General features: G+C 45.0%; 1 protein-coding gene across 3 annotated transcripts in view; it reads left to right on the forward strand.

The window, feature by feature from the left end:
* The window catches only part of ARHGEF7 (Rho guanine nucleotide exchange factor 7), a 109,432-nt gene that overhangs the window by 27,612 nt on the left and 67,791 nt on the right, over positions 1-14,029 (forward strand). For 2 of the 3 annotated variants that reach the window (XM_032207817.1, XM_032207819.1), the window contains exon 3: positions 10,831-10,915. In XM_032207817.1, the coding sequence (XP_032063708.1) occupies positions 10,831-10,915 (85 nt within the window). Of the gene's footprint in view, positions 1-8,730; positions 8,746-10,830; positions 10,916-14,029 lie in introns of those variants that run through there. The other variant, XM_032207820.1, reaches the window with a different exon arrangement.

The raw sequence follows: 14,029 nt of genomic DNA on the forward strand, positions 1-14,029 counted from the left end.
TAGGTAAGACGATGGCATGAGACTAGAAGATTGCTGGGCTGTGGTGATAAGAAAATTCAGGTGGAAAGGAGGAACTGAGATAGTGCTGAGGCTGTCTGCTCACTGTAATGCCTTTAGCTCTCCTTGCCAGCTGGGGTCCCCAGCCCATCAGGCAGTGAGTCAGAGCCAGACGATCCTTGCAGCAGCTAACTTCTTGGGCAGGTTTTTTCGATTCCCTTCAGCTCGTGCCCCCAGGCATTACTGTGAATAAGCAGAATCACTGTGGATTTGTTTTTTGTTGTTTGTGATCTGCAAGAGGCGATCATTTATTAATGTTTGGAAAAGTTTTTACAAACTTCTGAACTCCATAGGCTGTGTGAAGTTTTTTAGAGGAACGTTACTGAACATCAGCACGATGTTGGAAGATTGGGTTGGGGGAGGTTGTAGCCAAGTCTTCCCTGTTGGAAAGTAGCTGAACTGTGACATTTCCCAGTGCCTCGAGTGAATCGTCTTCCCCTGCCAGACGAAATGTTTCCCTCCCACATGTTAGCTTGGGTGCTAATCTGGCCCTGCGTTGGGCTGCTTTAGCTCCTGAAACTTAGAGCAATCTTCCCACTTCCCCAGTGAGCGTTCTTCCAGGTCAGCTGTTTGAGTAGGGCTGCTGTGAGAGTTTAATGAATCAATCCCGCGCTAAATGAGCATGAGACAGTGTGGAAGCACTGGGCTGGGAGACGGGAAGAAGAGCAATTCCCTGCCTCAGGCCTTGCCCTGATGAGACGGCTGCACAGGAATGATTCACCTGGGCCTGTGCTGCATTTCTGGCCCCGGGGTGTCTGCTCCACCCCTCCCAGGGATGACCCAGCTGCTGCTGGATGGCCCCAAGCTGCATTTTGCTGCAGCAAATCGGCTTCTGCTTTTTTCCCTGCTCCTTGCCCGAGGATGCTGAGCTCTCCCGCTGCTGCCGAGGCAGCCAGACCAGCCCTGCAGTGGTGACTTTTGTAATTTCGTAAGTGCTGGTTGCTCCTGGATCACGTTACTGTGGGTGCCTGGAAGAGAGGGGGCGCTCCCTGGGCTTCTTGCTAGCAGCATTTGTGCTTGCTGAAATCAGAGGTGTAAGCAGAGAATGGAAAAGGAAAAAACATCTTCAGAGGAGCTGCAGCTCAGAGTGCACGCACGGCTCTCAGCGGATTTTACCATGGCAGTGTTACAAAGGGCTTCACTCGGAGCCAACAGAAACTTGAATTCTCATTTCTGGGGGCTGCTCTGCTTCTGCTCGATGCTTTGGGGTTGCCGTTTTCCTTTTGGCGATCATAAATGAAAGCTTCAACAGGCTGCATAGAAATTCAGTAAGCCTTTGTTCTTTATTTTGGCACTTCCCGCGGTATATTCAGGAAGCAATCGAGATTACTGATAAATCCCCTCTGAGCAGAAGGGGATAGCGCTCCCTTGTTTGTTGTTCTTCTTGAATTTCTAAGTCACCTTGCCACTTCTTTGTGTGCGTGCTCTGATCACGGTGAGTCAAATCCTGCCCCGTGTCAGAAACCTCAAAACACCAATTCCCCTTCAGCCTGCTACCTCCAGCTGCTAGCACACAACTGTACGAGCATTTTCCTGTTTCTTAGTTATACTTTTCGTTTTAATAGAGGTGGTGTGTGCACCACGAGGCGAGCCACTTCTGCATGCTGCTAAGCAGCAGGCCACACGCGGTGCTTGTTTGAGGTCAGTGGGGGCTCTTTTTGTCTTGTGCCTCATCTCTAGCCTCTCCTCCATTGATCCTGAAGCTGCGCATCATCTGACACTGAATGCATTTGCTCCAGATGACACGTGAGCATGTGATGGCCTTGGAGCTGTGGGCAGAGCACGTGGTGCTGTAGTGAAGCAGCCTGCGGGCTATTTTAAGAGGCTGGGCGATAACCTCATGGCGTGCAAGAGCTCTTGCAGCGAGATGAGCCCCTTGGAACCACCCCCAGCCCCTGCTCCCTGCCACGCTCTGGGTGTGTCTGAGTCTGAGCGCTGATCTTTGAAGTCTCGGCAATCTCACTGTGCACCCGTGGTGCTGGGGTTTGATGGCAGTGCCTTAAACTGGTATCTAGCTACTGGTAGCCCTGTTCTGCAAATGGAGAGCTGGATTACAGGTGAAACAGGTAACGCTGCCTGTTTGGGACCCAGAGAAAATGCTTTTCCTTTTTTTTCACCCCTTTTCAAATTCTTCATGGTGTAACTTCAGGTTTTTGCTTCACTACACAGCCCTTTCCTTGCTTCCTTATTTTAAAAGGTAAATCTAAAATCCAAATATTCCAGGATAGGCCATCTCGCTTCCTAATGTCTCAAGTCTAGTTACAAGTTTCCTAAATATACCAACTCTTTCAGTACTTTGTTGATTTTGAGCCTTAAAAAAAAAAAATTGATGTATCACTGCTGAGTTCAGTCATTGGCACACAGCAGTTTGTAAAACCTAGCGCAGAGATTGACTTAAATATTTATGTTTAAGATCTGCTTTCAGAACCTACTTAGCGGGGTGAGTTTTCTCTGTTCTTCAGGCCAAACGGGCAGTCTGCTTCTGTAATCTTAAGCAACTTTCACTTGTTGCTGTTAAGTCATTTTGGTTTCTGCAGTCATTACATGTGATCTGTTTGAGGTCAGTCTTCATCTTCGTTACTTTGATACGTTCAGTTAGCATGAGGTGTTGGTCTAGTGTTTCAGTGTGAAGAGCCATTTCTTGCATTCTTCCTTCAAAGCTTTTTTCCTAACGTGTTTCTTTCTAGCTTTTTTTTTTAAAAAAAAAAAAGTCTAATAAATTGTAGATGCGTGAAAATGCATGCAGCCGTGATGTGTGGATTACTCACTAGCACTGGATTCATCTACTTGCCTATACTTCAAGTTGGGACAGAGTTTGCAGCTTCCATTACGGTGACTTTTCTTGTGAGTATGGCATTTCTCTGTAAGTCATGGACAGGAAGGTGCAGAGCTGCCTCTATCTGCTGCAGGTCATGCTGGGCTTCCTCTAAACCCTGACTCAGGAATGTTTGTGTGCTCTGCTGCTCCTTCATGGGGGTGTTGGATGGGGCTGGTGGAAAGATAGGTGCCCAACAAGGATCTGAAACAGCAGAACCCTTGGGAGGAAGGATGAGCTTCCCCAAACCACGATCTGCATAATGTGACATCAAAGAAGTGCAGCCGCTCTGGCAACCAGCCACTCCAGCAACTTGCATCCATCGACATCTAACAAGGATCACAGGGTTACAGACGTGACCAGTTGGTATTGGTGTAGGCATCCCATGAATTTAGAAGTCCAAAATGTGCCGCTTCATTTCTTGCGTGCAATTGCAAGTTTATTTACGAACTAATTCAAACTGTTTGTCTCATACAAAGGCCTAAAAACTCAACTGACTTGGCCAGTTTTGTCCTGCTACATTGACCTTTATAAGCTATTCATACAGGAAAAAGTGGTTTCATGAAGCACAAGCAGCTATTCACTCTCAGAATCGAAAGAGCAACCCTCGGGTAGATGTTGGCATTGTTCTCAGAAAAAGCGGGGACTCGAAGCTGCCTTCCTCTTCTGCAGCCTATTTATACTGAGAGTCTCCTGGTAGTTCTCTGTGGTTTGTTTGCTTTGGTTTGTAAAATTTGGGCTGGCCTTTTTTTGAGTTGTGGCTCTGTATCCAATCCCATTTGTAGTTTTGGCTTCTAGTCTGCTCACAGCCTTCAGGGCTGTGTGCACTTCTCATCTGTGCTGTCTATAAGAAGCCTTATGAGAGCAGGAGCTTTTTTCTTTAGTAAAAGGTAGCTGATATGTTACAACTTGCTGTAATATCTGCTGATAGAGGCTTCAGAAATGTTTGTTTTTCCATTATAGGGCCAGATGACAGTGCTTTTCAAGAAGAAAAATACTTTGACGCTTCTGAGAAACTTCTCACTGGTGCCTTGAGGAGCGGTTCTGGGAGTGCAGTGGCTTTGGCCTCTGGAGCATTGTAGAGCTCAGGTAGAAGCCATCAGTGAAGTGAGGAAATTAATGTAAATGTGGGCTAACCGAGAACCTGCTCTTGGCCATCAGAAAGTATCGTTGTTCTGTACAGGCAGCTTTCATCTAAACGGGTCGTCACCAGGCTTAAGTTCTTCGCTTGGCTTCAATTCTAGTTTTTACTCCATGTTCGTTCAAATATCTTTAGTTCTGTTCTTAGAAATTGGACCACTGGGACAAGGATAAGGTAGAATATTTGGTTTTTCTTTTTGGAAAGAAAAGCTTCTTACAGTTCAGTAGCACAGCCTTTAACCTTTCTTGCGTGGTTCTCCCCAGGCTGTATGACTCTCTAAACACGTCAGATGTGTGGCTGCCTGTGTGACCTGTTCACTTCCTAGCCAGACAGTCATTTTTATCACAGAGTGCTCACCAGCATGCTGCAGGCAGAGGGACTGAATGATGACTTGGTCATTAGGCAGTCTTCCTCTTGTGCAAGCAGGGATGAAGCTGGATAGCAGAGTTCCCCATGCGTTTTGGCCTAGATACCCCCAGCTGGGTTTCCTGATTTAGGAAAGTAGTTTACACAGCTCTTGCTTATATATATGTGTCAGTAAGAAAGGTGAGCTTTACGGGGCTGGATCTTCCTCAGGAAATGTTTATTTTTTCCTAGTTGACATCCCTCTCTGTATGAACACTAGGAGGTGCTTATGCGATTGCTTTGTTCCAGCTGAACAAGTCAGTGTGAGCTGTTGTGTTGGAAATCACCGAGAAATCTCAGCTTTGGTGTCCTGATCAAATTTTATGTTTGGTAACTTCATTTCATCGGCTTTTATTTTTGCCCGGAGTTCCAAGAATGTGAATTTTAAGCCCTTAGTGCTCAATCACTTACTAATATGTCACTAAATGTCTTTTTTTTTTTTTTTTTTCTTCCAGTGGCAAGTGAGTTTATCATGTCTGGTATTATCTGTCAGATTGAAAACCTACAAAGCAATTTTAAAGCAAGTTAGGATGAAAATGTGATAGGTGTAGTTCTTGTTGTACAAGTAGAAATTTGGAACAAACTTTTTTTTTTTTCTTGAATAAAAATACAAATGCAGGTGTTGCAAACACTTTTCTCTCTGTAATTGCATATTGTTTTGCTGCTATTAAAAGCCTGTAGCTTAAAATACAAAACTCTGTAACTTTCTTGCTAAAGAAAACCCTTCCAGAATTCATCTGAGGATGCTAACTTGCTGTGTCACATCCTAAAAACAACTTCAGAAAGCCCCTCCAATTGTACAACCCCTTTCCAGAAAGGAGCCTGGTATCTTTGTGTGGATGTTTTTCCACGTCATTTTTCTGGGGTTCATGACAAGTAAGTCGTATGTGTTTAACTTTAGGAAAGCTTAGGTGGTGACTTGGAAGCAATGGCAAAAATGTTGTTTGAAGTGAATGCTCTGCATTAGTGCTTTGATGCAGCTGGCTTTGGGGGGAGAAATCTTGGAGATGAAAGGCTTTAGTACATCTTTGGGCACTCTACTGATGTTTTTTTAACCTTTGTCCTCTTCAAATTTGTGTTGTAGATGTGTATTGGGATTCAGGTACGTGCACACATGCGCACACTGCAAACTTCCATATATGCTTTGAATTTGGGTTGTGCCTGCTTTAGTACATAATGTGTTAGGTCTTTAAAGCACTATTCATTATTGAAATCGGAGCTTTTTAGGTGTTCTTAATATAATTAAGTTTTTGTTTTTGAGGAAGAGTTTTATGAGCAATGAATTTAATTCCAGATCTCTGAATCTTTATATATTCTTTGCATATATACACCAAAGAGTTTTAATTTCCCTTCCAAACTGTTCCCAGGTCACACACATCCTGCACTGCAGATCTGTTTTCCCAGTTATTTGTCTTGTTCTAAAAATTAAAAGCAATGTATTATTTTCTTGAGCTTTCCCTTGTGCTGTGCATTATGATTTGGGAAACAGCGTGCTTCGTACCAATTTCCAGAACACTTGTAATCATCTCTCCTCCCCCATCCCCTTTCCTTCCTCCCTGTTGTCATAGCTCCCCGCTTTTCTTATCTTTCCTCTTGCTGCCACAGCTTTCAGATGATAATTCCCTACTCCGAGCCGGCTGCTGCAGAAGAGCTGAATGAGACCCAGCACACTCACAGCTGACCTGATGCTGGAAGGAACAAAGACATCAGTCTGTGCTTTGCCTGTGGGCTTACCGATGGCATCTCTTCTCCAGCCTGGCCGTGTTAGGCGTGATCACAGGAAGGTGCAAGGGGAACGGCACTCCTGGCTGCCCCTTGCCAGCTGCTGTAGGGGCAGAAATACACAGGGCGAGTGAGGTGGAGGACCAGGAGGTTCCTAATATTTGCGAAGGAGGTCACCATTTTGTAACAGAGCTGTTGTTTTTTTCCTGCCCCTCGTTTCTTGGCTCTCCCGTGGCCAAAAGCTCCGCAGCCTGCCTGCCAGGGCCAGGTGGGATGACGCATTCCCTGCGGTCATGCCGGCCGCTGCCAGACTCGGCAGGTGACGCCGCGAGACCCTGCTCATTTCCTCTCGTTTCCGCCGGCTGAGCGAGCCAACGTGCTTGTAATCTTTCCCACAAGGGGCCCTAGGCCACCAGGCTGAGCTGGAAAGCCTCCGGCTGGTTTTGTGTGCTCAGCCCCGGGGTTGCAGCTTGCTTTGGGGCCGGCTGGTGAGGCGAGCAGGGCAGCCCAATCTGTGTCGCACAGATATCTGGGCTCTTCACGGGGCAGCTCCTCGGCTGCTGTGATTCCCAGTGCAGGGCTTTAAAGGAAGCTGCCATCTATTTCTGTCAGGTGCTTAAGATGCTAATATCTGCTTGGAATATGGTACGTGTGGTTATTCAGGGCACCAGTCGAGCAATAAAATATTTATTTAAAAAAATCTTCCCGTTTTTCTATTAACCAGTATGTGAACTTTCCTTACCCTGACTGTGAGGTACAGCCTTGCTGGTGCTGTGATGGTTTAAGGGTTCCACCCATCTTCAATCTGCTGGTGGACCTAGGTGATGAAAAAGTGCCTGCCCGGCAGCTTGTCTCAACCACCCCTGTTTTTTCCTGTCCCCAGCTTCTCATTGGAGACATGGTATTTTGAGAATATTTCCACCGTGACCAGCTTCTGACTTTGTGGGCTAAAAGGGAAGAAGCACAATACGATAAAGGATGCCTGAGGACTTGGAAGTGGAGAGTTTAAAGAAAAATCAGTGCTTGCTGCAGGCTTTTGGCATGCCTGGGTTTGCTCTCACCAGTTGCATTCTTGACCTTATTTTCCTCTTTACCTGTTCTTTCACATGTTCCTCTGTTAATGTTTTTGTCACTTCAGAAGGCACTGCTTGTTGCAGGGATGTGAAGGACGGGTATTTATTGGTTTTAATTCATCAGCAGCAGCTCATAACCACCTTCTGAACAGATTTCCACCCCCAGAGGGTGAGCAGTTCAAGTGCCGTAGGCTGACCCGAGTGTATTGCCATGACTGTTTTTAATGTGCTGGAGTTTAAATGGGCACAGGCAAGAGTCAGCTGTGCTCTGAAATGAGAGGATGGGTCTGGTAGCTGCGGAACATGACGGGGATGAAATGCATCTCCGAGGTGTTTCAGTGTGGTGGTGAAGAAACGTCAGAAATGGAAAAATCAATATAGCTCATACGTAATGAATTTTAAAACTGTCTAATTAATAGCTCTTGAAGCAATTACAAGTGAGGAATTGCCTTCCAACGTGCATCTTCCTGTAGGTATTTGCTGCCACTGATACGTGACCACGTTTAATGTTTCATGCATCACCCAGAAGAGGTCAGGACATCCTTACCAACACAGTTTGCCTCCTGCTGAAGTCCTCAGGGCAGAAGACACAGGTGTAGTTACAGGGAGCCAGGCTCGTACACTGAGAACTGGGGGTATGGAGGGGGAAGGCAGCTTCTGAGGGTTGTGGTCTGGTCTGCTTGTAGAGTGCAGTCCGTGCCTGGGATATTGGCGTGCTGGTGTTGTCCAGCAATGCTGAGCAGAGGAGTTCCCAAATGACACTCTCAGGTCCAGATGTGATGTTTTAAAGGGTCAGCTCTCCCAGTAGACCTGCTTGTAGGTGCCAGAATGAAGACGGCAAACCACATACCGGTCTGACTTCTGCCGAAAACCTGGAATGAAATCTTTTTCTCCAGCAATTCCCCTTGAGCTCTTCTGAAAACATCTTGAGATGATTTTACTCAGTTGGAGAGGTTTTGGATGCTAAGTGAAACCAGCAAATCTGCCCGAAAATAGAAGGAGGATGTTTGTTGTGGGCGTCTTGTCTTTTTTTGGACACAAGATATTTATAATCAAGGATTTGAACTCAGTTTTGATGCGCAGCAGCCTCACAAGTTCAGAGCACCTGCGGTTTTTCCATCCTCCTTTATCTCTCCATCAGTTTATCCCTAAGCATTTGTCACAGCACTACAAAGCCCCTCTGGAGGGTGTCCTGGCCCCCTTCCTTTTATTAAAAGCTATTAATGGCATCCTGGCCGGGACGGTGCAGCGGGTGGCTTCCTGTCACACTGGCCCTGCCCGGCCCCGTGGGGAAGCAGACGGTTCTCGTATCCTCTCATTGTGCTGCTGTTTCCTGCGAGGAGGCAGCGGGCTGGGCGCATGCCCTGGATCCAGGCCTTTTTATGGCCCGCAGCGTGTCGGAGAGCCCGCTCACCTCCTTCTCGGGTCCCTCCTAGCCCAGCTCAGCAGGAAGCCAGGCGCGCCCGCGTCCTGTTGTGCTCCGGTTAGCCTGCCCGGGAGAGCGCTCTGCTGAGTCCGAGTTCAGAATGAAGGTGAGCTTAAATCTATCTAAGATAACTATTATCAATGTTGGTAGCGGTAAGATTTAAGCTAGAGCTTATAATATTATCTTAAATACTTCTTTTTGATAGTTCTCTCCCTGCTTTTTGGTGCCTTTCTGACCAATTCTGGAGTCTGCACAAGCGCTCGGCTCTCATATGTCCTTTTTTTTTTTTTTTTTTAGGATCAGAGCTGCTATTTTGTGATTCTGTTCATTTTTTCAGTTTGCTAGTTTAAGAACTGCCACAGTAAGCATATAGCTAGTAAGGAAAACTATAAACTCCTGTTGCTGCTTTCTTCCATAGGAGCTTTCTTTGTTCCAATTAGATCAGTTTAACCACTTCGCAACAGTCTGATTTCCCATTTAAGTTAGGTGTATAAGTTCTGCTGTCACTTAAGCTATTTACTTATCTTGCTTGTGTGTGTTTTAAAATAATTGCCTGTGTTTCTGGAAAAGAATTGACACCTATGGGTGGTGAGGCCCTGGCACAGGCTGCCCAGAGAAGCTGTGGCTGCCCCATCCCTGGAGGTGCTCAAGGCCAGGCTGGATGGGGCTGTGGGCAGCCTGGGCTGGTGGGAGGTGTCCCTGCCCATGGCAGGGGGGTGGAACTGGGTGATCTTTAAGGTTTCTTCCAACCTTTCTGTGATTGTGAGAGTCTGTTACAGAGCCCACATCAGGGCAATTCCCTGGTCCCTCTACTTTATCCTTACAGCTTCAAATAAATATGAATACTCCTGAAATTATCTGTAGCCCGGTGAAACTTGATGAAATAATTAGGACTGACTTTGTGCGAGCAATAGTGGCTTGGTGCACGAATAGAGTGAATTCTTTGGGAAACCTTTTTTTTCCCCCTTTATTGAATAAGTCTGTCACTTAAATGTTCCCTAAAGCTGCTCTGCTGTTGTTAGCGGATAACACAACAGGTCGCAACTGGTCTGTCAGTCCCTTAGGTGGCTACTTTAGATAAATTCCATGAAAATTTTCCCTACTCTTGTTTTAACCAAGCTCCCCTTCTTGTCGCAGCCTTCCTGTGCCCCTCTCTCTGGGGATGGAGCCTTTTCCTGTCCTGCCCCTGCCGGCTGCCTTCTGCACTGCAGGCATCCCGTGGTAGTGCCTGCGGGCTGGGTCTTGCCAGGAAAATAACCCACTTCTTGTTGACTCTTTTTTTTAGATAAAAGCTGTGACGCTGCAGGAAACTGAATCTTTCTGTTTCTTAAATCAGCTGGAACAACTGTAATAGCAGCCTTTTTTGCTGTCCTCTTTTAATCTTGCACAAGGGAATAGTGCGACTCCTTTCAACCTGTGCAGAATCTGCTGCGAGAGCGATTTTCTTGAGATGGTGGATGAGTGTTTCCATTGCCTCAGGCAAATATTATGGGTCTCTTCTCTTTTTTTCCCTTCCCCTCAAAAATCCAGATGTTCAATGTCATCACCCAGTGCTTGAAAGCTGCTGGTGTGTTTTCTAAGAGATAGTTTGAGGTTTGGATCTGCTTCCCACAGTTAAAAATTAAATCAAGTGAAATACCTTCACCTTTTACTCCTCCCCTTCCCAAACATCATTCTTCATCTAACCTATCCAGCAATGTAAGATTCATTAAGTCTTAAGAAATGCAGTATTCCTCTGCCTTGTAGAATAAAGAGGTGGCAAGTACGTTATGATATTTATAAAAGCATTGTATGGACAATCAGGTAGGATGGCTGTGAGCTACTTACAGAAAAAGAAGAACGTGCTGAGAGTAATGCAGTGCTTTGAATGCTACCAGGTGACTTGGTTGGCCAAAATGTCTGAGGATAGGTGCTCTCTTGTGATGATGGCATTTTATTCAGCTTTCCTGTAGTTTAAATGACACTTTCTTTTTTTTTCTTTTTTTTTAATCAAATGCAGTTGTTTCTGTGTTTTTTCTTTCTATTTAAAAAACAAGTTGTAAAACTGAAAAAAGGGGGGAACCCCCCCCACATTATAACTGATCCATGACAGCCACTGGAAGACTGATCACCTTAATCATCGTGATGATGATAGATGCGCTCAGTTTAAAGGCTTGTTTCTAGGACTTAATGTATGCTCTTTTCTTTTCAGACTTTTGATGCAAATGATCTGTATCAGGGACAGAACTTCAGCAAAGTTCTCAGCTCTTTAGTTGCGTTAAACAAGGTAACTGCAGGTAAGTACAGTTCACTCTTTACTTTGCTCTCCTAACTTGTCTTCAACTTGCATCAGTGTACATTTATGCCTGTTCCTATACTTCAGATAAAAAGAAGCTCTGCAGCATTTTAGAAGAGTTTCTTCGTTGCACTCTATTAAGATTTTAGCAGCAGCCTGTCTGGGTTCTCCAGTTTCTTCTTCAGAAGAAAGTTTTGCTGTGGGCCAAAGACTGAACCTTCTAGCTGGCAATAATTCTTAAAAAAAAGAACCTATTGTTTGTTAGTGTTATAACTATGTTTTTTCTTTTATAGTCCTCCTTTGGTCCATTAGAAAATGGATTTATTTATTTATTTCTAGCATCAGAAAATACCCCTTAGGAGCGACTTCCCCAGTTGAATTCTTAGTTGTAGTGAGTGGGCATGGAGCAGTACCACGGATTTCTTTGAAGTTACTTAGGCCAGTTGAAGATGCTGCCTGTCATCTCAACTTCAAGTGGAAATGTAGATCGTTTCTTTACATCTTTAAAGCTGCTACAGCACGCTGACCCATTGCAGTCTTTAGGAGAGAGGGACGAGTGCAGCTGTTTGGTCCAGACATCAGTAGACTAATATCCACATCCAGAAGTCACAATTGTAGCTGGCCTTAGGGAGGACCCCAACTGATCCCTTTCATGGGGGGAGGGAGGTGTTGCTGTTGGTATGGAAACCAAGAATCAAACCAAGAATCAAAACCACATGCAAGCAAACTGTGTTGTTGCCTCATTCCTAGAAGCAAGCAGAGCTGCATAAATCTTCCTGACCAACTGTACTTCCAAACAATTTTAATTGGGGACTGTGTCGAAGGCATTTTAGACCCTACCTCCCTAGTGTAGTATTGGAAGATGACTTTCAGATCTGAGTCTGCAGAAACATCAGGCTTATGCAGATTCTTCTGAGATGAATCTTTTTGTGAAGGGAGGAGCGTGAGTAATGAGCCTGAAGCGTGATGAAAGGATGTTAAATATGTTCCCTCCCTCAGGTTCTTTGACTTTGGAGAGGATAGGACTGAGGTACCAGTTGCTTTTTCTAGACAGATGAGGGGAAAAGAATTGGTGTGGGGAAATTGAAGACTGTGGAGAGGAAGAAAAGGTGTTACAAACACTGGAAATCATTGGATGGAAGTGTGAAAGTTCTGTGAAAACTACAGAATTTTGTATTTCCCTAACATGCAAATCCTGTTGCCAGTCAAGATTCTTCAGTTTTTGGCAGCAGAGATGATTTCTTTTTTTTCCCTTGACAATAATGCCACTGAGAAAATCATTTAACATGTTTATTTGGTATTTTAATGGAAACCTTAGTAAATACGTGGAGTCTGGAAGCCCTTAAAGTCTATCAAAGTGTCTAAGTAATAGTTGTAAATTATTATTACTACTTATTGGTAAAAATACTTGCAATTTGTGTTGTTTTTTTGTAATATTTTTTCTTCTTTTCAAGTTGTACAGAGGCAGCTTATAATTCAAGCCTCAAAAGGTGCTCTTGTGGTGGCATATTAGTTGTGCTGTTGTAAAACAGAAAACACTGGAAATCAGGCCATGCTTAAGCGATTTTTACGTAGAGCATTTTATGGTTGCCCAGAAGCTGGAACACGCCACAGTGAATAAACCTCATGCTCTTTTCCTGGGTGAACTGCCCCTAGGTTTACTGTTGGATTTGGTGGTGTGTCTCTTCTCCTACTTGACCGCAGACAGGAACCATAACAAAATGGGCATGGCGATGTTTCAGGTTACTTTTAATCCTGAAGTTCTGTCAGTTCTTCATGGCTCTCTTACTACTACAACTTGAAAGCTTTGGGGAGCACTGGAATTAACCATAATGGTATGATTTACAAATGAAGGCCATGACCTAGTCTCATTTCTCTCTAAACATTTTATAAAAAAAAAAAAAAAAAAAAAAAAAAAAAAAGATGAATGAAATAAAGCTTTTGAAAAAAGAAAAAAGATGCCTGTTTTTTTTGTATGGACTATAATCAAATCAGCAGTGTTTATATTAATGCAGTGCCCTTCAAATGCTTTTAAGAAAGCAAGTTCAAAGTGTGAGTTTTTTTATGACTTCAGTGTGCAATGATACTACCCATATGAAATATGCAAGTGAGGATGAATAGTTCTAATATCGCACCATTTGACTAGGGAGTTCATCTTCATGTATTTCCTGAAGGATAATGCTTTTTGGAGCATAATAATGACTCACTTAAAGATGCACGTGAGGAAGGTGTTTGCTGCAACCCTGCAGTGGCTGAACATCCTTTGCCAACATTTTTCTTCTGTCCTCATTGCCCGTGTCACTCTCGCCCTTCTGCTGCACCTCGGCTGCTGTTGGATGCTGTGCTGAAGCTGGAAGGCTTTCTCTTGCGGGTTAATCGAGTTGTCCCTTCAGATGTGCCACGGAGCAGCAGATGTACTTTGTTCACCAGTCTCTTTATGGAGCTGAACCTGTGTGTGTCGCTTCTTTCACCCAAAATAACTAGGATTGTGTAACCATTGTTTGCCTTAGTATGAAAGCGACAGTAGGAGAATGTGTTTGTCTCTGTGTACCTCTGATCCAGGTCAAGTGATGGGAGACACAGCGAGCTGCTAGGAAAGATTAAGGGGCATAAAAGCCAGGAGAGCAGGTGGGAGACTTGGCTAGTCCCAAACCTGAATGTCACTAGGCAGAGTGACATTGCTGTGTTGCTTTCAGGGCTCTTTGAAGCTTAGAAGCCCACTAAATAACATCCTTGGGTATGGAAAACATGAGGAAAAGGATCAACTTGTCACACACAGGCCTTGCTGGGCCTGCACTGCCCCGCTCCCGGCTGGGGTGGTGGCCTGGGCCCTGCTGCCCCCTCGCTGTCAGCCCTTTGGGTGAACTCCTCAAGCTTTTTGTGAGAAGGGCAAGTGGAAATGGGGAGAAGTTGCAGGGGGTGAGGTATTCCTTGTTCCAAGCGAGCAGCTTGCTTCCTTTCTGCCCCTTTCTTCCCCCTTGCCCTCAGAGAAGAAGTAGCTGAGCTGGCAAAAAGGACGGGAGAGAGGGCCGTAGGAAGGCGGTGGAAAGAATGTCTTAATTGAGAGGGAGATGGCCGTGGCTGGGGGGAAGAATTAAGAAACAGATGTGGCTGG

Source organism: Aythya fuligula, chromosome 1 (genome assembly GCF_009819795.1).
Source record: "Aythya fuligula isolate bAytFul2 chromosome 1, bAytFul2.pri, whole genome shotgun sequence".
Taxonomy (NCBI): domain Eukaryota; kingdom Metazoa; phylum Chordata; class Aves; order Anseriformes; family Anatidae; genus Aythya; species Aythya fuligula.